Here is a 23,902-nt window from a genome sequence, read left to right as displayed (position 1 = left end):
TTCAAGTACATTGAAAAAACTCTCGTTTACGAGGGATTTGAAAGTATAAAGAGAATTTATACTCGATTATTAAAAATGCACTACAAAAATACTACCAGCGAACTACTCAAACGATACAAAGCCACTATTAAAACACTGAAATGAATTATTCTTTTAATGTGTTATTTGAAAGTTCTCTCACATGTATTGCGTTTTATTCTCATGTTCCTCTATCTAATTTGTGTACTGCATTACAAAGAAATATAGCCTAAACGCTAAGAACTTTAAATTCCCTCATCCAAGCTCACCATGGGTGAATTGACCACACTAGACACGTACGAGTGCAAAGTTATAGTCAAGTCACGCTATATTGCACCTGCTGAATTTTGATTTGAGGTTAAAGTAGTTATTTGACATTTAATATTGTTGCAGGGTTAAATTTTAAATCTACAAAATTGGGATGAATTTGTTTTGGACGTAAAATTCAAGAGCACCTTATATAAAACTGATTCATCGTTATATTCATTTTATATTCAAAAATTTAAAATTGACATCGTATTATTACTAGAATATCAGAACGACGGTAAATCCATCGTATTATTATACTTATTACCAGAATAACAGAATAACAATGAATTGGTTGAGTCGTATTGTTATCGGATGGCACGGTGGTTGAGTAATTTTCCTTGTAGTTGTTGACATGTTTTCCCTACTTTTGCCATCACATTCTCTCTTCTATCCACCCACCAGTCTTCGGTATCACGTCAGGCTGATATACAACTACAAACAAATAAATAATTCAATATTTCAGCCATTTCCAGCTTTCTTTTTTTATTTTGTTTTTCTCAGGAGCAGAGAGACGAAGAAAGAAAAATTAAAATTAAAAATTAAAAAAACAATTGAAAAAGTAAATAAATCAATTCTCTTCCCTTTCTTTTCTCCCTCGCTCGACATTGGATTGATTGAATTGGGGTTGATAGCTTGGATTAAAAATCACAAAGTGTTGGAGGAGGAAGAGGAGATTGAATCTTCGAGTGGTGGTGGTGTCCAATGGCAATGGCGTCGGGTCTCCTCCGCCTTGTGTTTCTGTTATCTCTGATTGCTCTTTCTTTGGCCGTGGTGAAAAGGACATGGTTTTGGATGTGGATTCCACCCCCGACACTCCTTCCTGCAGCAACCCTTACCTAATGGTAAAATTCCCTTCTTTTTTCGTACATTTTTGCATTTTTTATTTCAAGAAATTGAGTTCTTAATTTTGTTAAATGGGGATTCAATTTTATGAGAAAATGCATGTTCTTTTTTTTTTTTTTTTTTTGGGGGGTTTTTTTGCTGAGAATTTAAATTACATTGAGTTGGGATTTTTCTGGAATTTAATTTGATACTGTCATTGTTTTCCTGCTAAAAACCTTTTTTTACTGGTTTATCTAATCTCTCAGGCAAAGGTTAAGAATTGGGTTAATGGCCATGAAGGAGAAACTATTGAAGGGGCAGGTGCAAAGTTTGGGGCTTTATTGCCTTCCAAAGAAGAAAAAGCCGTCAAATTGCCCGTTGTTATCTCGAATCCCTTAAATGGTTGTTCAGCGTCATCTTCGAAGGTGTAACTTCGTTTTTTACCTTCTTAAATGGAAGCTTAATTTGTTTTGTTGTCACTTTAAATGTGGACTGAAATCATCTCATCTAAACACTTAAAATGTAGAAGCAAAGTGTGCCTTGAGGTTCTAGGATATGATCAAGCATCACTGTCTCTTTGGAGTTCACTGTATAAGATAAACCCATATTTGGTTTTCTGAAGTATTTACAGTCCCTTTTTCCTCTTTGCAGTTATCTGGAGCTATTGCCTTGTCCACTCGTGGTGATTGTGACTTCTCCATAAAGGCAGAAGTTGCACAGTCAGGAGGTGCTAAGGCGCTCGTGGTGATAAATAATGAAGAAGGTTGAAATCTCAATGCACTTACCACATCCCATTGTGATTTTATAGTTTCCTTGGCTAGGGTTCCTGTTTTGTTGTGAGACAAATTATTATGTGTTGGGACTTGCAAGTGAACTTGTGTCTGTTGGCAAGTTTAGGGACTTGATGCAACACAGGAAAGACCTGCAGCACACTCTTTTTCCCCTTAAATACTAAATTCTAACGTTTTCTCCCTATTGTTTCAGATCTTGCCAAGATGGCTTGTCCTGATAATAGCACTTCTTTGAATATTTCAATTTTTGTCGTAATGGTTCCGAAGTCAGATGGAGAAGCTCTCAAGAAATCTATTGAAGATGGAAAGAAAGGTCAACTTCTGATGTTTACTGTTTCGTCAAATTCTTTACTTCCTTGAATGTGATTAATAGTAATAATATAACGTAATAGGAAGATAGCATGCTGATGTGGGACAGTTTGGGAGGTCTGATTTAGGGCTTTTATAAAGGGCATTTCATAGAAAAAGGGCTTGAATTAATTGAAGTTTCAGAGGCAGAACAGATGATAGATAGCTTTTTCAGGCGTCAGTTGAATTAGGGTTTTCAAGGTTGGACATATAGGTTTCCATATATATAGATTAAGAGTTTGCTTTCCATCTTTGTTTACATCCATAGGTTAGCTAATGTGCTTGCATTTTTCAATTCTAAAGTTGATTTGATGTGATAATATATGGATAATTCTATTAACTTATTGCAGTGGAGCTTCTATTATATTCTCCCAAGCGTCCAGTGGTGGACTACTCAGTTGTGTTCCTGTGGCTGATGGCTGTTGGAACAATAATAGTTGCCTCATTTTGGTCAAAGATTACTGCTCCTGAGAAGTCTGATGAGAATTATAATGAACTAGCAGAAAAGGTTTGTACATGCAAGCCTCAATTCACTGTCTTCACATTACTTGTTTGTTCTCTAAATGCTTTTCTCGTATATATGTCTTAATTTTAATTCACTTGAACGTTTTTTTTACATGAAATATTGTGTGGTTATCAGGGCTGCATATTTCATTATGAAAGGAAATATTGGTGGATGTTTTGATATTGGTGACTGTCAACACAACGGATAATGATTGAATTCACTTTCACTGAAGTTTCATTCAAAACTTTCATTTTCAAAGAAAATATACCTCAACCTGTTGACAGTCACTGATATTGATATGGAAACCGAAACATCCTCCATAATTTGAGTAGAGATATTTCCATCACGGCTGATATTTTCTTCTCAGCCCTCCTGTTACTTTATAATGTGTTGTAGTTATGGGAAATAGTATTTATATCATCTTTGATTGGATAGGAATCTAATGCTGGAACAGCCAAAGATGATTCTGAGGACGAAGTCATGAATCTTAGTGTGGCAGGCGCTGTGTGTTTCGTCATAACAGCATCCACTTTTCTGTTGCTACTATATTTCTTTATGTCTACTTGGTTTATCTGGGTGCTGATTGTACTTTTCTGCATTGGTGGTATTGAGGTACAGTGATTAATTCTACTATTTATTCTTTTATTTATTAATTTGCTTGCAAAGTAAACAAAATTGACTATAAACAGAGTTCATGGCAGTTTTTGTACCTATATGGGAATTAAACTGAATAGAACTGTGCATTACAATCTAAAGAATGCTAAAGAATGCATTTTTTTTAAATAAGAAACAACTTTTATTAATAAAAACTAATTCATACAAATTAAGGACAAGATGTCAACTAACCTAAAATCCTACTAACAACATTAAATAGGAAACTAGAAGCATACCAGTAATATTAAGAAAGTTATGGATGTCCTTATTGTAAGAAAGTTATGGACATCCTTCCCAGGTCTACCCATAATGTTTTTCAACGATTGGAACCATCTATATCTTAGATCATCATTTCAACACTGTAAAAAATATCCAAATCCTAAAGTGTTTGGTCATCTAAAATGTGCAAAGCAACATGGCTTGCTACATAAAGCTGAGATGAAATTGTGGATAATCAAACAGCTAAACATTTTCTGATATAACTGATTTTTGGCATGGATAATCCTTGAATGAGAATCTAAAAACTGAATGGTTTCCATCATTGAATCACATCCTGGAAATAGGATGTCCATAACTTTCTTAAATGAGGACATCCTTTTGAATTGTTCTCTTAAATGTGTTTGATCTGCTACTCGTGAATCTTCTGTCAGTTGACTTGTGTGTCATACTAGCTGATGTATCTTTTGTTTTCAGGGAATGCATAATTGTGTTCTGAGCCTGATTTTGAGGTACATTTGATATTATTTTTCCTGTTTCTACTGAACCTATTACCCATGTTCCTTAATGTCTTTATTTACTTGTTGAATAGAAAATGGAGAAGTGGTGGACAGAAGACGATAACTTTGCCTCTTCTGGATGAGGTTTCTATTCTCTCGCTTGTTGTATTGGCTTTCTGTGCGGCATTTGCAGTTTTCTGGGTTGTTACCCGGCGGGCATCATATTCATGGATTGGCCAAGATGTTCTTGTAAGTTTCGTGTTTTGATATGTGTGCTAGGCTGAGTATACTATGCATTCAGCAAATTTATGCAGTTTCAGAAATTTGAACTTTTTTTTTTCAAATTCTGAATACTTGGTAACAGAGTAATTGGAGATGTTCTATTGTAATATCTTAGAACATTTCTAATGGTCATACCTGAAAGAAAGTTCTTACTTACCTTCAAAATTGAATTGCTGGGGGTCATGCATACAGTATAGCAAATTGGAAAAAATCTATTTCTTGCTTATATTTTTTGTTAAGCTAGTCACCCAAATAGCCAACCCCACTTAGTGGGATAAGGCTTTGTTGTTGTTGTAAGCTAGTCACCCAAAGATCTTCTATCAACCTAAGTTGAGCGGTTTGAGGGTTCTGTATGGACTGCTGATATAATATTGCAAAGAAACCTAAAAATTTATGACGTTTGTGCCATATCGTTATCATTATTCTACCATTTTTAATCTTTGGGTTTTTCTCTACATGATTTTCTACATCCGTCTATCCTTTTGTTCATATCAGCGAGTTAAAATTATAATTTTTTGACAGGGTATCTGCTTGATGATAACGGTCTTGCAAATTGCTCGATTGCCTAATATAAAGGTACCAGTTCTTTCTTTCATTTAATTAATGTATCAAGTTTTTGTCTCATAATTCTAACATGTGTTTTTCTCTCATAATTCTAACGTATGTTTTTGTCTCATAATTCTAACAAGTGTTTTTGTCGCATAATTCTGACATGTCTCAGGTTGCTACCGTACTACTTTGTTGTGCATTTGTCTATGATATCTTTTGGGTATTCCTGTCACCCTTAATATTCAAAGATAGTGTCATGGTTACGGTACGTTCTGATCTCAGCTTCTTTTTCTTCTTTTTTTCTCAGTTTATTAGATACCTTGTATCGAAAAGTGCATAGGTTTTCGTCTGAAATGCATCGATTGGAGTATTGAGGTGTATTGCATGTGTTTATTTGATGAAGGCTCACTGTTGTTCAAAATGATTCTACATATGTTATTGATGGACACCTAGTCCTTTTTATTTGTAACTCATTTTTTTTCTTATTCAATATTTTCTGATATTTTAAAAAGAATTAAGAAATAATACAATTTTGATTTTTTCATCTCAGAAAGTCTTTACTGAAAGAGTGTTGAGTGTTTGAACAAGTATGCTTATACGTGTATACTCCTTCATGTTGATTTTTAGTTGTCCATTGTCCAATCATATGCAAATACATATATCCCTAATTTGTGTTCATTTATTTCTTTTCGTTACACATGAAACCTACATCAACTGTACTAATAAAACCTGGGCTGGAACATTGATAGCGAAAAGATAAGGACAGGGTTTCAAGCTGTTAGTCATACTTTTAGATTTTTGCAACCCACCTTGCCATCACAATCTGTCAAAAATATGATGTGTAATTTGTGGATGAAATGGTAATAGAAACAAATAAATATACCTACATGTGGAGTTTTGACATCCATTTTATATTTTTTTCATAAATTTATAACTATAAAATTACAGTAGTTAGCATACTAATGTTGTAATGCATAAAAGTAGTAATTTTAAAATGTTATTAGCAGTCTAGGTGGTGGTCCAGTGTTAAGGTGTAAAGATTATTAGTTGTCTAACTTCAGCTTGACTATGCCCAGCTGTCCACCTGGTAAATAGCCTGGTCATTTGCCAAACTGGGAGAGTAGATCCCTTCAAAAGGTTTGACTCATTGGCTTGTTTGAATCTTAAGACGCAAGGAGTCTTTGTGTGTCTTTACATACGTAGAGGGCATATGTACATCGACATGTATTTCTGTAGGTAATAAAAGCATTGCTTATATCATGGCAATTTTCCCCAACCTCAGGAAAATACTTGTTCTGGTTCACATCCATGTTTCGTCAGAAATAATTAGTCCTTCTATTTTCTGGGCTCAGTTTTAGTAATGTGTTATGGTCAATGAATTCACCAACAAAAGTATGCAAGCATAAATGTGCCTGACATCTTTGGCTTATGTCCCATGATCCCCGTTTAAGTAAATCTTGTGTGTGCATGTATGATGCTTGTGTATCGATATCATGTACATGTTGGGAAATTGATTCATGGATGTGAGATGTGCTTTACTAGAGTATTAGCTTGTACACTTTAGCCCTTTTTTTTTTTTGTTTGGAAATCCTCATTTAAAATTCTATTAGAGAAACTAAAATGTTACAATTTGCTTTTGCTTATAGGTTGCTAAGGGTGACAGCAGTGGTGAAGCCCTACCAATGCTTTTGAGAATCCCTCGCTTTTTTGACCCCTGGGGTGGTGTGAATATGATTGGCTTCGGGGACGTTCTGTTTCCTGGTTTGCTTATTGTATTTACTTACAGGTACTGACTTCTTTCAGTTAATGTCTCTATTTTTTAAAGAGATAGTACAACATTTCCTTTTTGGATTAAGTTCTTGAGCTAGTTGATTAATTGAAAAGAAGTCCTTAGTTAAATATGATTCTCTCCGGATTAAATGAGGTTTTAATTAGTATATAACATATGTTCCCAGATCCCCATACCACAATTAACAGTTATTACACTCAGAAGTGCACCTAACCTATCAATTTTCATACATTTGCATATTTAGAAAGCATACGAAAATCGTGTACGAACTCAAGGGAGGGATGTTTTATGTGAAAATTTCAATTATGTTGCATCATGGTAATGCACCTGTCTTTGGGATAGATACATTGTCATGATGGTGAACAATTGGATTATGAATGGGAAATCAGCTCCAACATTGATTTTTTATCTGTATCAGAACTCTCTCGCTCCCTCGACAATGAAAGAGGAAACTTAACGCCTTTCACATATATATTTCTTGTTATCAAGTCCTATAATTTTTCCTTAGTCGTCTATGTAATGAAGTCCAGACGAGACATTATATGGAACACTTTGGCTGATTTTGGTTCCAGGCAATAGAGGGTTGGGGTGAGAGATTAAAGATAACGTGATTCCTTTCTCTGTTATTTGCATGCTGGACTCATGCTTTGCTCAGTTTCTGCTGATGAACCCAAAAGGTCCATATAAAAATTGTTGCTGGATGGCCAAAATACTTAAAGTCAATTGGGTGATATATTGATAATGAATGCCATACAAATATTGAACTTGAGTGTTAAATTGTTATTGATTTTCTATTTCTGAGTATTTTGTTTTACATTTGATTTTCTGTATATCTTTCCCCCGTTTTTGATCTTTTCCTGGTTTGGCTGTCTCAGGTTTGACAAAGAAAATAAGAAGAGTGCGTTTAACGGATATTTTCCGTGGTTGTTAATTGGCTATGGAATTGGTGAGTGCTCTTGCAACATCTAATTTGTTTTTATTTAAAAAAATAAAAAATTCTTTCCCCTCCTACGATATACATGAATTACAAAAATTATGCCTACCTTGCTCGGGGAAAGCATTGTGTTATATATTTTCATTTTCTGCTCTGTCATGGTAAAATCCATTTCGCGTTTGTTTATATAAGATTGTAAGTTCTTGCTCATAAATCAAGTGTATTTATTTCATTTCCTTTTAATAGCAGACTGCAGCATGATCGAACTAAACATGTTCATATTGTCTTCATGTGGTACTTATGGAACGTTCTTCCTTTTCCAGGACTCGGTCTTACTTACCTGGGTTTGTATCTCATGAATGGCAACGGTCAGCCTGCACTCCTATATCTTGTTCCATGTACACTAGGTAATCTCCGGCGCATTGATCTTACATCTTCTGTTTGGTTTTCTGGACGCGTTTTTCCAATTTTAGGCCGATAAAATTTGCAGATGTTTTACTTTGCCTTCGTATTCCTTCTCTGGTCACCAGGTGTTACAGTGATTTTGGGACTGATAAGGCACGAGCTGAAACAACTCTGGGATTACGGCGCAGAGGTATCTCCATCGAGCGTTGAACCATCCGTAGACGCCAGTAGATCGGTCTGAAGGCCCCGTTTGTATGTACATTATTGGAGATGATGCTCGTCTTCTCCATAAAAGCTTATGGTATAAGAGGTTCATTTGTTTATTTTGTACAAGAATTATGCTCAACTCAAATGCATTCATGTATATATTATCTAAGAGTTCATAGTAAAACTCAAAAATATATTTTATACCTTTGGATATTTAACGTGAGACTTAAAATTGCCAATTAATTTCGTAAATTGTGTTGATGCATCAGCACATTTGGACGACGAATCATTTTAAGAACAATTTTTTGGCTTCACAAAATTGTGAAGGAATTTCTTTACAAATTAATGCGGAACCAAAGTGTTGTTCAGTTATTGAAACCATTCATATTATAATTCACTATACAAAAATCAATTTTGCAATGAATTATAAATTTTGAGGTTAGAATAGATGGTTTGAGTTGGTAGGCCGTTTATCTTTTTGTTTATGTTTGACTAACTAAACGGTCTCCAGTTTTAATTAATTTCTCCCTAATTATTTTAGAATCCATCAACCAAGCCAAAAGTGCCCAAAAATTATTTCATCAATTCTCATATTCCCTACAAGGTATTTACTCCATAACCTTCAAAGCATTCCATATAAATTGAGTTAATTGGCCAATTAATGGATTTATTACATAATTAATCCATTAATTGACAAATAACTCACCCATTACACCCCCAAAAACACCCAAAGGCCGGCCACTCTCTCTCCCAAATAAGGCCGGCCATGCTCTATAAATTGGACCCCATTTTCTCTAAAAAGTTAAGTCCACATTCTTGCAAGACTCCAAATACTCTCTAAACACTTTTCTCTCTAAATTATAACTTTGGCATCGGAGGTTCTTTGACCAAAGCCCCCCTCCATTCATCGTGGGTTCGTGAGGCTCTTGGTCTTGACCCTAAGGTGTTACTTGTTTTGTAGGTGCAATTTTGTCCAAGAAGGAGGCGAAAATTTGCATCCACAAATTGGTGCTTTCATTGAAAGTTAAGTCTCACACTCGTAAAAGACTCTCAAAAATACAATGATAGAAATTTAGAAAATTCAACGAATGAAAATTTCAACATTCAAGAGATGGGACCACGACAATCCACGAGGCTAAATGTGACAAAAGGTGAAGCGGCACCACCACCACGAGTTTCCACCATACGAACCAACGCAGTGGCTACCACGGTAACCAGCTGTGGCGAGGTCCATGGTGTCACCACCATGGCCCAAGCCGTGCCATCCAAGGTGGTTCACAACACTAAGGCCACGACCCAAGCTATGTCACTCCATGCCCAACACGAGCCCAACACGTTGCCAAGCCGAGTACCCACGTGCATCATACGCTGAGCAGCCCACTCCCATGGCCTAGCCTGCTCCTGCCGAGCAACCCACTCTCATGGCCCAGCTTGCTCTCACTGAGCAGCCCACTCTCGTGGCCCAGCATGCTCCTGTGGCCCAGCCTGCTCCCGCGACATTTCAAGTAGCCCAAATCGGCCCAAGACTATCTTAACCATCCGGACCAACCATTGAGCCGGGGGCATTTTCACCACGTTTCTCCCAGATTTGGCAATTCCCAATTCAAATCTCGTGCCTGGAGCATACCACACTTCCACTGCTTAAGGAAGCATACTCCTTCCAAGTTCTTCCAATCCAAATGGCGAGCAACACCTGTCTTGACAAGTCATAGAGTTGACGAGCGCCCTTGCACAACAAACAACCTTGGTGAATCAACTCTTGCAACGCACCGAGATCCAATGTGCCCCTGATGAGGTGTCCCGAAGAAGGACAAGGGCAGACGAATATCTCCACCAGCGTCCCGACAAGCAGCCACTTAACCAATCACTAACAGAGCGTTCTAACAGAGTACACTCCCGACTGGACTTCCGAGATAGCATATACTTCCATCTTAGAGTGTGGAGGAGTGTGCACTTTCAGTTAGGCCCACGGACAAACATACACTCACGATAGGGGCCACATTCTGATAATTAACATGAGTAACCTTCCAAGTGAAGTGTTCATTCGCGACAAGACCCACAAAGAGCATCTTCCACCTCACATCAGAGTAGGCAACATAGCGGACTGAGAGAAACAGTTTCTCAATTCAACTCAAGTTCAACCAGCAGCTTGCGAGTTGCCCGCTCGCCTGCTATGAACATACCATACCCACCACAGCTGCGACATAAACGAGCTGAACACATGGAAGAGCATCCTAGACCAAAAGGTCACGACCCGGGGCAGCTGAGAGCTCTACCACCCCCAACAAAGGCAAATTCAAGAAGAAGTAGAAAGGTTCCTGACTGAGCGACTGCGTAATTTCCTGCACAACGAAGCTATTGACAAGGCGCTTCGATGAGACATGACCAACATGAGCGAGTCATCTTTTAATGACAAGGTCGAGCAGATGAGACTACCCCATATAGATTGCTGGATATAAAGACTACTTATGTTCTGACAAATGTAGTAGCTCAGCCCAATGGCACGCCGGGGGCAGATAAGTACCAGAAGGACACACCAGCCCAACTACCAAGAACCGGGGGCAGGCTAAGGATTATTCGGTTGTCCCAGTAGTCCAGCTTTCCTCAGTTGCACTCACGACAATGATTTCCATGCTCTCAAATGCAAGAGGATAAACTAATTGCTTTCCAGTGCGAGAGGGTAAACCAATTCCCCAACACCCATATGGGTCTGCTCTCCAATGCGAGAGGATAAACTAATTGCTCTCCAGTGCGAGAGGGTAAACCAATTCCTGGACACCTATATGGGTCTGCTCTCCAGTACGAGAGGGTAAACCAATTCCCTAACACCCATATGGGTCTGCTCTCCAGTGCGAAAGGATAAACTAATTGCTCTCCAGTGCGAGAAGGTAAACCAATTCCCCGACACCTATATGGATCTGTTCTCCAGTACGAGAGGATAAACTAATTGCTCTCTAGTGTGAGAAGGTAAACCAATTCCCCGACACCCATCTGGGTAAACTCTCCAGTGCGAGAAAGCCACATAGTTCAAAAGATCGAATGCTTGAAGATCAATTAGGCAACAAATGGTTAGGGGGTAGCAACCACTTTTACACTTAACATTTCGCTCATCCGACACTTCATCTTCAACAACTCCGATCTTGGCAGCTCCATCCTTGATTGCTCCATCTACGGCAGCTGAGAAATCAAGCTTAAGCAGTCTCGTCATTTTTGGCAAGCAGCCCAGACATGGCAGCCCAAATTGTTGCCCATGCCATGCCACTTCCTCGGCCAATGCCGAGCCAATCCTTGGCTTCAATCAAGTTGAGCAGCACAAACAATGGCCCCTGCCACACCACCTCCTTGGCTCATGCCAAGCCGACTCCTGGCCCCTATCAGCCGACGTGCCGCATCACCCTAACGGCTGCACGGCGACAACATTATCCAAGAAGAAGACAAGGAAAATTAAATTTTTTACATTGGTGCGGCACGAAGACGAAGCAAGCAACGAAAGATGATCTTTTGCACGGGCAAGATGTAGAAGATTGCTAGAGGAGGGGGGAACAAATATCCTCTAAGCTTTCTCTCTCTTGTAGGGTAGAATAAATCGCTCTCCAAAGTTGATTTAACAACCCACTTAAGGTGGACTTAAATAGACTTTGAGAGGAATTTATTTCCTTTTCCTAGAAGGATCTAATTTCATATTAAAGAGGGAATCTACATCAAAATAGGAAGCAATCCTAAGTTTCCTAAAGCAAGATATCTACACCTGCTGCCCTTTCCTACGAGCAACCCAGCAGGTGTAGGGGTATTTGTGGAACCAAAAATAGCAAGAGGCGACATGTGGATTTTTGGGTAAAAAGGGACAAAATTACCCTCGAGGCACACCAGGTTTCCTACACGCGAGCAGCGGGCAAGCATCCCTTAACCAAGCCAAAAGTGCCCAAAATAGGTAACAAATTCAAAATTATTTCATCCATTCTCATCTTATATTCCCTACAAGGTATTTACTCCATAACCTTCAAAATATTCCATATAAATTGAGTTAATTGGCCAATTAATGGATTTATTACCTAATTAATCCATTAATTGCTAATAAATCACGCATTACACCCCAAAAAACATCCAAATGCCAGCCACTCTCTCTCCCAAAGAGGGCCGACCATGCTCTATAAATTGGACCCCATTTTCTCTAAAAAGCTAAGTCCACACTCTTGCAAAACTCCAAAAACTCTCTAAACACTTTTCTCTCTAAATTCTAACTTTGGCATCGGAGGTTCTTCGGCCAAAGTCCCTAATGTGTTAATTGTTTTGTAGGTGCAATTTTGTCCAAGAAGAAGGAGGCGAAAATTTACATCCACACTCGTGAAATTTTGATGGGAGATATTCCTCACTCGCTGGAGCCTATTAGCTAAATAAATTCCATTTCTCTCGAAAACCATACAAAAAAACTAGAGTTATATGTGAAAAATGTGACTGCAATCTTAATTATACATTCCATAATTTGAACGTAACCACTTATGTGAGAACCGAGATTTGTATTCAAAGAGGCTATAAAAAAAAAAGAAAAAGAAAACCGAGATTTGTATTATTAATAATATTACATATTCGGTATCGAAAACATGATGGCAAATTGAACTAGAACGACAAAAGAAACGCACACATCCAAACTATAAACATGCTTACATTACATATAGGAAAGCATATTAATTATCCAAAGTTGGGCATGATTGCACGATTAATCATATCTTAATCGTAACCAAATCATGTTTGTTTATTGCACCAGTGTGTGCGTAGCTCTGTCTAGCAATTGGCAGGATGGGGAAGCTTGCACTTGGCGGGAAGCTGTAGGGCAAGGTTAGGGTCAATCCCCAGAGAAGGCAAGACACTGGAGTTCTTGTAGGAGCAAAGGCAGCTCACGTTGGCGTGCGACAGCGCCGCGCAGCAGGCTTTTGTAGGCGGTGCCGGATTCGGAGAAGTCACAGCCGGCCTGCAAGTCATCAAACCGGTGACAGAGACGTTGCATATGTTCTGAGCATTAGCAACCTGAACAAAACCGCCATTGCCTGCAATTGCAACCAAAACCACAGCAGCCAAAACTACGACCAGCTTTTGACGAGCGCCCTCCATATCTTTTCTTATAGGAATTGTTTGGTGCGTTAAGGTTGTGGATTTTGGAGCTCCAAAGTTGTTAGGTTTTATAGGGGGAATGAGAAGCAAAGGATATTATTGGTGGTGGTAGGAAGGAATGGGAGGAGCAGTACTGCATGCAGACAGAGGTCCCGTGAACCGAAAAGTTGGCCATGCTGTGGTGTCACGGGATCTATACTTGTGATACAGATAAGTTCAACGCACTTGTTTTTGTCTGCATATTTTAAGTTTCTAACCAAATCGTGTTTTCTTCTTCTTTTGTTCTTGCCCTAATTATTAGTATTACTTGCCCTAGTTATTATAATTCTGGATACGGTAGTGATTTTCACGCTCCTGTATTTATTTCATTTACTTTTAATAGCAGACTGCAGCATGATCGAACTAAACATGTTCATATTGTCTTCATGTGGTACTAATGGAACGTTATTCCGTTTCCAGCGCATTGATCTTACATCTTCTGTTTGGTTTTCTAGACGCGTTTTTCCAATTTTAGGCCGATAGAATTTGCAGATGTTTTACTTTGCCTTCCTATTCCTGCCCTGGTCACCAGGTGTTACAGTGATTTTGGGATTGATAAGGCGTGAGCTGAAACAACTCTGGGATGACGGCGCAGAGGTATCCCCATCGAGCGTTGAACCGTCCGTAGACGCCAGTAGCTAGATCGGTCTGACGGCCCCCGTTTTTATGTACATATATTATTGGAGATGATGCTTATCTTCTCCATAAAAGCTTATGGTATAAGAGGTTCATTTGTTTATTTTGTACAAGAATTATGCTCAACTCAAAATGCATTCGTGTATATATTATATTATCCAAGAGTTCATAGTAAAACTCAAAAATATATTTTAACCCTTGGATATTTAACGTGGGACTTAAAATTGCCTATGAATTTCTTAAATTGTGTTGATGCATCAGCAGATTTGGACGACGAATAATTTTAAGAGCAACTTTTTTTGGCTTCACAATATTTTGAAGGAATTTCCTTACAAATTAATGCGGAACCAAAGTGTTGTTCAGTTATTGGAACCGTTCATATTATAATTCACCATACAAAAATCAATTTTGCAATGAATTATAAAATTTGAGGTTGAAGTAGATGGTTGGAGTTGGTAGGCCGTTTCTCTATTTGCTTATGTTGACTGACTAAACGGTCTCCAATTTTAATTAATTTCTCCCTAATTATTTTAGAATTAGCCTCTCAAACTATCATAGCCTAACTTCTGTGTTTTTTGTGAGGATGTTCCGGTAATTTCATTCGATCAAATGCAACTTTGCTCCCAGATATATACATACATACATACATACATACATACATACATACATATATATATATAACTGTCTATTTTGTAAGTAAGATAAAATTTCATTGTTTCTTATATAATAAAGTATTCGTTAATTTCTTTGATCTCAATTAGATGTCTTAAACATTTTGGATTTGGCTAATATTTTGCAAGAATGATCTATGAGGTGCAACTTGAAAAATAGACGGTTTGGATCGTTAAAGTTCGATGCAGTGTGAACCTTATAACTAATCCTCATTTTTATAAAAAAAAAATGGGGATCCTTCCCTTAATATTCACTCCAATGGTGGCCTATGGACTAAATTTCCCCCCAAAATTTTCCCCTAAACTCAGTCCAACCCAAGGGGAAACTTTGGGCTAAAAGCTAAATAGGGAAGTGAGGCCAGATTCAGCCCAACCCAACCCCCAATGTGCCTAACGTGCGAGCCTTCCGACCGCGAGGGACCCACCCACGTGGGCCTGTCGGCCACGTTCTGCCTTGCATCCAATGATCGTGATCATCAGGCCGTTTCCCCCTAACTCAGTCCAACCTAAGGAGAAACTTTGGGCTAAAAGCTAAATGGGGAAGTGAGGCCAGATTCTGCCCAAAATTTAGCCCAAAAGTGGGTGTGGGCCTCACCGAAATGTTTGCTTTTCAGCGTTTGGGCGCCAAACGCAACCCAACCCAACCCCTAATGCGCCTAATGCGCAAGCCTTCCGACCGCAAAGGACCCACCCATATGGGCCTGTTGGCCACATTCCGCCTTGCATCCAACGGTCGTGATCATTAAGCCGTTGGTTAATCCAACGGCCTAGATTCAATTTTTTTTTTGTTTTTATATTTATATATTATTGAATCCAATGGCTGAGATCGAATATAATCAAATCTAAAAGAAGATCTAACTACCCAAATTTAAATCCAACGGCTAAAATAATTAAAAAAAAATTATTTAACTCAAAATTCACCCAAAAACTCTATAAATACCTATGTATTTGTTCAATCATCCACATAAAAACTCTATAAATAACAACATAGTACACTTAAAATTATTATATAAATACTTAACCAACATCATCAACGTTCACTTTCTCGGCGCCATACATGCTCAACCAAATCCTTGCAGAGTGTATCATGACATTGAAGAGCTTGAATTCTATTTAAACGTCTCATATACTCACTCAAGGTGACCCTATCTTGTTGGGTCTCATATGTGGTTGGAGCGAGACATTCAACATCTCTTGCAATAGCTCTCGCATGTGTTGGTTGATCATCATCCACATCTTCATCTGAATCTTCTTCAAATTCGATGTACTCATCTTCCACAATCATGTTGTGCAAAATTATGCACGTCATCATGATTGAATGGAGGTCTTCGGTCTGCCAAAATCGTGCAAGCCTTCTAATAATGGCTCATCGAGCTTGTAGGATCTCGAACGTTATCTCCACATCCTTCCTGTAAGACTCTTGCCTCTGCGAAAATAATTTCTTCTTTGCACTATCTGGATGAGAAAAACTTTTGACAAAGGTAGACCAACTAGGATAAATACCATCAGTTAGGTAGTAACCTAGCTTATACCTATTACCATTTACCTTTTACTGAAATTCTAGTGCCCATCCATTGACAACATTATTGAATAGAGGAGAAGACCAAAGAACGTTGACATCATTGTTTGATCCAGGAGCGCCGAAGAAAGCATGCCAAATCCATGTGTTGTAAAATGCCACAACCTCAAGCATGATGGTTGGCTTGTTATGACAGCCTTTGAATTGGCCAACCCAAGCAATAGGACAATTCTTCTACTCCCAATGCATACAATCAAGACTTCATATCATGCCAGGGAAGCCTCTTTTGTCTGCCTTGTGTAAAAGCTTTTTCAAGTCTTCACGATTTGGGTTGCGGATGTATGTGGCTCCATATATACCTTCAATTGCCTTACAGAAGCACTTTAGGTTCTCAATAGCAGTACTTTCTGCAAGTCGGCAATACTCGTTAGTTAAGTCTGCAGAGCACCCATTAGCTAGCATGCGAAAAGCAGATGTGAGCTTTTGATGAGGTGATAGACCTTGTCGACCTGCGACATCTAGCCTCCATGCAAAGTAGTGGTCATGATTGACAACTGCGTTCAAGATTTTTCAAAAAGCTCTCTCCTCATCTAAAATCACCTCCGAAAATCATGAGCAAGAAATATCGAACGCCCGATGAAATAATCTTCATCATTCGGACATGACACTCTTCTCTATCACGCTGCACATATGAACGCCAAACGAGTTGACAAGTTCAGTTTCGGCGTTGAACAATTCTGCATCCTCAATCTCAATCCTTGCTTGGTATTGTGTCATCTGCATTGCCATGCTACACCTGCCATCTGCATTGCCATGCTACGCCTTCTTCTATCACCCATTGATGAGATATTGAGGATTTTTAGGAAACAAAAACTCTTTGAAAGTTGAAAGATTGGTGAATATAGAGGATGATTGAAGGTTGAAAGGTTGTGTGATCAACAATTATTGGGCATATGTTTATATAGAGGATGATTGATGAAAGTTGAACGGTTGGTGAAAGTTGAAAGTTTGGTGTTGAACGGTTGATGAAAGTTGAAAGTTTGATGTTTAACGGTTGGTGAATTGAAAATTTGGTGTTGAACGGTTGGTGAATTGAAAGTTAGCCCAGGGTTGAAAGATTAGTGAAAGTTGAAGGCTTGCTTTGTGGAAAATTTAGTGATTTTTCAATATTTATCAGAATTTAAATTTTTTTAGATTAAAATGTTCATAAAATTAATTTACGATAGTCTACATATTCATTTAAAAAAATTAATTTAAGAAAAAAATAGATTAAGTTCATTCTTTAATAATCCCGGGCTAAAATTTTAGGCTATAACGGTTAGAGTAGAAAAGCTGTTTCTGAACTAAAAATTTTGACTTTTAGCCCAATGGTGATGGTATTTCATATATATATATATATATATATATATATATGTATGTATGTATGTATGTGTATATATTGGTGAAGGATTAGGAAACCATTGGAGATGGTGTTTCATATATATATATATATATATATGTATGTATGTATGTATGTATGTATGTATTGTTGAAGAATTAGGAATCTTTAGATCTTAATCATCTTAATAATTATAATACTTGTGAAATTTTGATGGGAGATATTCCTCACTTGCTGGAGCCTATTAAGCTTAATAAATTTCTTTTCTCTCGAAAACCATATAAAAAAACTAGAGTTATATGCGAAATACATGACTGCAATCTTAATTATATATTCCATAATTTGAACATAACCACTTATGTGAAAACCGAGATTTGTATTGAAAGAGACTTGTGGTAAGTCCCGTCCCTAAAATTTGTATTCAAAGAGGCTTGTTACAGAAAAAAATAAGAAAAAAAACCAAGATTTGTATTATTAATAATATTACATATTCGATATCGAAAACATGATAGCAAATTGAACTAGAACGACAAAAGAAACGCACACATCCAAACTAAACATGCTTACATTACATATAGGAAAGCATATTAATTATCCAAAGTTGTGTATGATTGCACGATTAACCATATCTTAATCGTAACTAAATCATGTTTGTTGATTAGACCTTTGTGTACGTCGCTCTGTCTAGCAATTGGCAGGATGGGGAAGCTTGCACTTGGCGGGAAGCTGTAGGGCAAGGTTAGGGTCAATCCCCAGAGAAGGCAAGACACTGGAGTTCTTGTAGGAGCAAAGGCAGCTCAGGTTGGCATGCGACAGCGCCGCGCAGCAGGCTTTTGTAGGCGGTGCCGGATTCGGAGAAGTCACAGCCGGCCTGCAAGACATCAAATCGCTGACAGAGACATTGCATATGTTCTGAGCATTAACAACATGAACAAAACCGCCATTGCCTGCAATTGCAACCAAAACCACAGCAGCCAAAACTACGACCAGCTTTTGACGAGCACCTTCCATATCTTTTCTCATAGGAATTGTTTGGTGCGTTAAGGTTGTGGATTTTGGAGCTCCAAAGTTGGTGGGTTTTATAGGGGAATGAGAAGCAAAGGAATATTATTGGTGGTGGTGGGAAGGTATGGGAGGAGCGGTACTGCTTGCTGACGGTGGTCCCGTGAACCCAAAAGTTGGCCATGCTGTGGTGTCACGGGATCTGTACTTGTGATGCAGATAAGTTCGACGCACTTGTTTTTGTCTGCAAGTTTTAAATTTCTAACCTACTCGTCTTTTCTTCTTCTTTTGTTCTTGCCCTTGTTATTAGTATTACTTGCCCTGGTTATTATAATTCTGGATACGTTAGTGATTTTCACGCTACTGGTTTTTTTTTCCCCACACTTCTCTCCTATATTTATGTCCGTTGATTTCTATTTGATCTACTCAATTCAAATGCTACGAAAAAGATGAAAAAATAAAGGAGAAAGCGTAAAAAGAAGTGCAGAAATCATTTGCCCAGTGAAAGTGTGGAATATCTAATTTCTTGACAAGAAGGGTTAATTATTCTATTTTTTGGGTCATGACCTGTTTTCCTTAAGTTATCTCTTCACGTGATGTTGTTTGTCTTTCTACGTGTCAAAACTAAAGCGCTACACATATTTGTTGTTGTATTAAAGAGTGGGTGGTACTATCAACACTTTATTTTTTATTGTTCATATATTTTATGTTAATTTATATTCTTTAACGTTTTTCAATTCATTCGATCTGATAGTCGAAAATTGTGATGATATATGAAATGTAAAAAAAAAAAAAATGTGTATAGCACCGCTTTAAAATAATACCAGTACTAAGATATTTCGTACAAAGTTGTGTGAGATAGCCTTGGCTTGGAAAGTAGAGAAATAATAGAAAATTTACTTTGGAAGTAAAGAAAAAAATATATTAGGAAATGTAGATAGGGGAATAGTAGGAAATTAATTAGTTAATAGTGGTTGGCAAAGAAATATGGGCAATTGACTAAAACGATAAATGATTAAATCTTGATTGCGAAACTGATAAAATATCCCCTTGATCGCAAAACTAAATCTAGAAAAACGATATTGTGAGAATGACCCATGATAGGACATTAGGATGGCGATCTAAAAGAATTGAGGCTGAGTAAAGAAGGTACTACAAAATGTTAGATGAAATGAACCGAACCGAAACGCATTTCAAGAACATCGGAAAAGCATGGGAGATAGATTTGTAAATTACTAACAAATTAAAGGGAATTCTTAACTAATCTGCTTACATGCATTTACAAATTTCTCACTCAAATATGAACCTTAAGTGCATGTACACTAAAGAACATAATATTTTTTGCGTTCTCTGGTGCATTCCACATTTATCTTGTCGGTGCTAAAAATTATCGACTTTCACCCTCGAAGATTGCACCTGCCACGACATTGTATCTTGTCGGTGATGAAAATTTTGAAAAATGATGATTTTCGTACATTTTTTTTTATTATTTGCACATTATTTGATAGTTTTTTTATCTAAGGTATTTTGTAATTTATTCAATTTAACGTCTAAAAATTGAGAAAAATGTGAAGAAGTAAAAATGCTAGCTAGGAATACATTATTTATACTGATATTGATAATTTGTCAACCTGGGATGGGTTAAAGAAATCAAGAATCTTTTGATTATTCCTCGTGTTATTAGGTAAACCTTCAACTCTATTGTGTTTCTTGTCATATTAGCCTACCAAGGCCACACATGGTCTTTTATTGGAGTAGGCTTTGCCTGAGACGTTGTGGGGTTGGACAGTTAGTATGGCAGGAATACGGTACATATGTCTTATGTTATCATATAAGTAGAGGGACATTTGTAAAAAAAAAAAAAGTTTTCTTCGCTTGTATAATAACATATGAGATACCGTCACCTATTTCCGACACATTGAAAAATCTCTCGTGAGTTTGGTATCGTAATTTTTATACTAATACACACATCACAAAACACCCAAACAACAAATGGGAAATGACTTATATTTTTACATGTGGTCAAATATTCTAATGGACATGATGTTGGAGTTCAATCCACGCATTTGAGGTTCAAAAATTCTACTTCTGTAAATTATTGTAATAGCCTTGACCTCCTTCACTTAATAATATAAAAAATGAAGAAATGATATGATTTTCAGACCTTATTTTTCTCTTTTTGCACTATGATGTAAATATTATTTTTTGTAGTTGTCTGTGTCCCATAACATATCTATAAATCAAAAATTTAAATTAAATAATGTGTTACCAATAAAAAATAAACACGATAATCAGCATTGATCTTCCTAGCATTACTTCATTTGGGAAGAGGATCCGAACCAGATCTCTCCCATCAAAGGCCCAATATCAAGTGATTCGGACCGTTGAAATTTGATTCAACGGCGACAAATAAGGACTCTTATAAAATTATAATAATTGTAACCGTTTGATCAAATTTTAACGATTCGGATCACTTGATTATTGATTTTGATGTGATAGATTTGGATCGGATCCTCTTCCCTCCATTCGAGGCAGTAAAAGGGGTGAGGATTCTCTGTGTCGATCCGTATTCAATTCCCATTTTCTCCTTTGCTTATTCTGCCAAGTGGCAAGAAGGTAGTACTGAGACTTCACACCACGTCAGCCGCTGTCGGTGGAGCTTCGTGGGTCAGCCCCCCTCCAACGTTATTCCAGCCTGTTCCTCCCATTAAACCTCGAACACCTTCAAGACCTTAGCTCCCAATCAACTCATCATCCACCGTCCATTTCCCCTCAACTTGCACGCCATTTAACCACCGACACTCGCATCTACCTCCAACGACACCCGTCGAACGCTTACCTCACCAAAAGCTAGCTATTAACTCCCGGTTGCCGAGAGCCGAAGCAAACCCATTTGTTCTTCCGCATCCAACCATGAAGATCTCCGCTTCTGCATTGGTGGCGGTGGTGGCGCTGAGTGTTGTCCTGTGTGCCAGCAGCGACGGCGATTACTCGTCCACCGTCGCGAAAGTGAAGATTGTAAGGGGGAAGAAGCTGTGCGACAAAGGGTGGGAATGTAAAGGGTGGTCAAAGTACTGTTGCAATCTCACCATCTCCGATTACTTCCAGACTTACCAGTTTGAGAATCTGTTCTCCAAGAGAAACACGCCGGTGGCGCATGCCGTTGGGTTTTGGGATTACCAGGCGTTTATCACTGCCGCCGCGCTTTTCGAGCCTCTTGGGTTTGGGACCACCGGTGGGAAGCTTATGCAGATGAAGGAGATCGCCGCCTTTCTTGGACATGTCGGCAGCAAAACCTCTTGTAAGTCACCACTCTTGTTTGTGCATAGAATTGCTATTTTGGGTAGCTCTTGTTTTTATAATTAGTAATGTTTGATTGAGATTTGTTGAGTTTTAGTGAATTGGGTTTATGAACAACCTCGATTTTGAGGGAAAAAACTTGGATTTCATACAATTTTGGTCACTGTGTTTTCGATTTTCCCAATTTGGTCGCTGTGTTTTCGATTTTAGCTAATTTGGTCAAAAAATGAAAAAATTAATAATTTTTTAACATAAAGTTACGAGAAGTGACGAAGATTGCAAATTTTGTAAAACACAGTGACCGAATTGGCTAAATTGAAAACGCAGTGACCATAAATACAGTGACGAAAAGGGTTTTTAACCCTTGATAAAATACAGTAAGCTTTTGCTGTACTTCACATATGTATACCGGTGTTCTTATGGTTGTTGACGGCGATGGGGATGATTGTTCCAGGTGGTTACGGTGTGGCCACCGGAGGACCATTCGCTTGGGGGCTTTGCTACAACAGGGAAATGAGTCCCATGCAGTCATACTGTGATGACTATTACAAGTACACATATCCCTGCAGTCCTGGAGCTGAATACTATGGCCGTGGTGCTTTGCCTATCTACTGGTTTGTATTCCATCTATTTTATCATTGGTTTATGTCGATTTCCTTTCATAATATTCATATTTCTGAGCTTTCGTTTACCAAATAAATTAACCAAAGATGATGTCAGTTGTGTTGTAAAGTAGAGCGAGCTATTGTTAGATTAGATTAATTCGTTGGTCTACTCGTATAATGCCATCTTATCAAGTTCAGAAATTAGATGATACATACTGCAAGCTAGTAATTTACTTGTGGCAGAAACTAGATAGAGTTGTTTTGTCGGTCAGACATATTTGTCTTCATACAGTAGGACGCCACTTAGTGGGATAAGCCTTTGTTGTTGTCTGTCAGTTTGTTCCGTAGTCTAGCTATTGTCACATTTATGTTTTTGCCTCAAATCTAGTGACATCTGACGTTCTAGAAGATATATTAGGATGTAGTTTGAGTTCTTTGAATAGACAATGTTACTAATTTAACATTGGCCGTTCTACCATCTAGGAACTACAATTACGGTGCAGCTGGAGACGCTTTGAAGGTGGATCTGTTGAACCATCCAGAATACATTGAGCAGAATGCTACTCTTGCCTTCCAAGCTGCAGTATGGAGGTGGATGACCCCTATCAAGAAGTCACAACCCTCAGCCCACGAAGCATTTGTCGGAGACTGGAAGCCTACCAAGAACGATACATTGAGTAAGCGGTTTCCTGGATTTGGCACTACAATGAATATTCTTTATGGGGAATCAGTTTGTGGCAAGGGTGACATTGATGCCATGAACAACATCGTCTCACATTACCAGTACTACCTTGACCTTATGGGTGTCGGTCGAGACGAGGCAGGGCCTCATGACGTGTTAACTTGTGCCGAGCAGGTTGCATTTAACCCAATCCAGCCTGCTGTTACTGCATCATCTTGAGATCTATATCGTGTTAGGTTGCCTGCCCTATCAAAGCCATCTTCTTCTCCCATCAGCTTAGAAATTCAAAAGGAAAATTGAAACGCATCTTCTTCTTTACAAGGTGAAGTATTAATAAAAAGGCGTCGAAGCTAGATGTTGATAGATTATTTGGAATTTCGCGCGTGAAGATGCATATCTGTGAGAATGTGTGAACTGTTGATTGATTTGTTGCCATACTTAAGTTATTTTCTCTCTGGGTTTTGAATTCCATTTGTTTCCAATGTCGAAATGCGTCGTCTGTGTAATTTGTTATATGTAATATATGAACCGTTTTGTTCTCGTATATCTGTTATGGACAACTAAATTTGAGTGCAAAGTTTCATCAGTATATGGCAAATTCTTGCTTTATTTTTTATTTCGACAAAGTACGT

At 38.1% G+C, this 23,902-nt stretch overlaps 4 protein-coding genes across 4 annotated transcripts; 2 read left to right on the top strand and 2 right to left on the bottom strand.

Annotated features, from left to right (window-relative positions):
• The first annotated feature begins 793 nt into the window (after positions 1-793).
• Positions 794-8,530, top strand: LOC103932070 (signal peptide peptidase-like 5). The gene is given in 15 exon segments (XM_009341620.2): positions 794-1,090; positions 1,093-1,169; positions 1,416-1,574; positions 1,801-1,912; positions 2,134-2,253; positions 2,639-2,796; positions 3,229-3,405; positions 4,141-4,175; positions 4,256-4,412; positions 4,968-5,021; positions 5,167-5,259; positions 6,641-6,780; positions 7,659-7,729; positions 8,041-8,124; positions 8,248-8,530. Coding segments are annotated over 15 exon segments (1,614 nt in total). The 5' UTR covers positions 794-1,029; the 3' UTR covers positions 8,364-8,530.
• Positions 8,531-12,874: 4,344 nt separating this feature from the next.
• LOC103932068 (putative lipid-transfer protein DIR1) lies at positions 12,875-13,496 on the bottom strand. Its single transcript, XM_009341618.3, has one exon. The coding sequence runs from the start codon at positions 13,436-13,438 to the stop codon at positions 13,112-13,114; it is 327 nt and encodes a 108-aa protein (XP_009339893.2). The 5' UTR covers positions 13,439-13,496; the 3' UTR covers positions 12,875-13,111.
• A 4,632-nt stretch (positions 13,497-18,128) lies between these two features.
• On the bottom strand, positions 18,129-18,707 carry LOC103932071 (putative lipid-transfer protein DIR1). The gene has a single exon (XM_009341622.3). The coding sequence runs from the start codon at positions 18,702-18,704 to the stop codon at positions 18,366-18,368; it is 339 nt and encodes a 112-aa protein (XP_009339897.2). The 5' UTR covers positions 18,705-18,707; the 3' UTR covers positions 18,129-18,365.
• Positions 18,708-20,421: 1,714 nt separating this feature from the next.
• LOC103932072 (chitinase-like protein 1) lies at positions 20,422-23,859 on the top strand. The gene is made up of 5 exons (XM_009341623.2): positions 20,422-20,491; positions 21,183-21,322; positions 21,420-21,984; positions 22,438-22,597; positions 23,072-23,859. Exons 1-5 carry the CDS (start codon positions 20,422-20,424, stop codon positions 23,487-23,489), a joined length of 1,353 nt encoding a protein of 450 aa, XP_009339898.2. The 3' UTR covers positions 23,490-23,859.
• Positions 23,860-23,902: the final 43 nt, after the last annotated feature.

This window comes from the organism of the source record quoted next, unplaced genomic scaffold (genome assembly GCF_019419815.1).
Source record: "Pyrus x bretschneideri cultivar Hongxiangsu unplaced genomic scaffold, Pyrus_bretschneideri_v1 Contig14, whole genome shotgun sequence".
NCBI classification, from domain to species: domain Eukaryota; kingdom Viridiplantae; phylum Streptophyta; class Magnoliopsida; order Rosales; family Rosaceae; genus Pyrus; species Pyrus x bretschneideri.
This window is presented reverse-complemented; position numbering and strand designations above follow the sequence as displayed.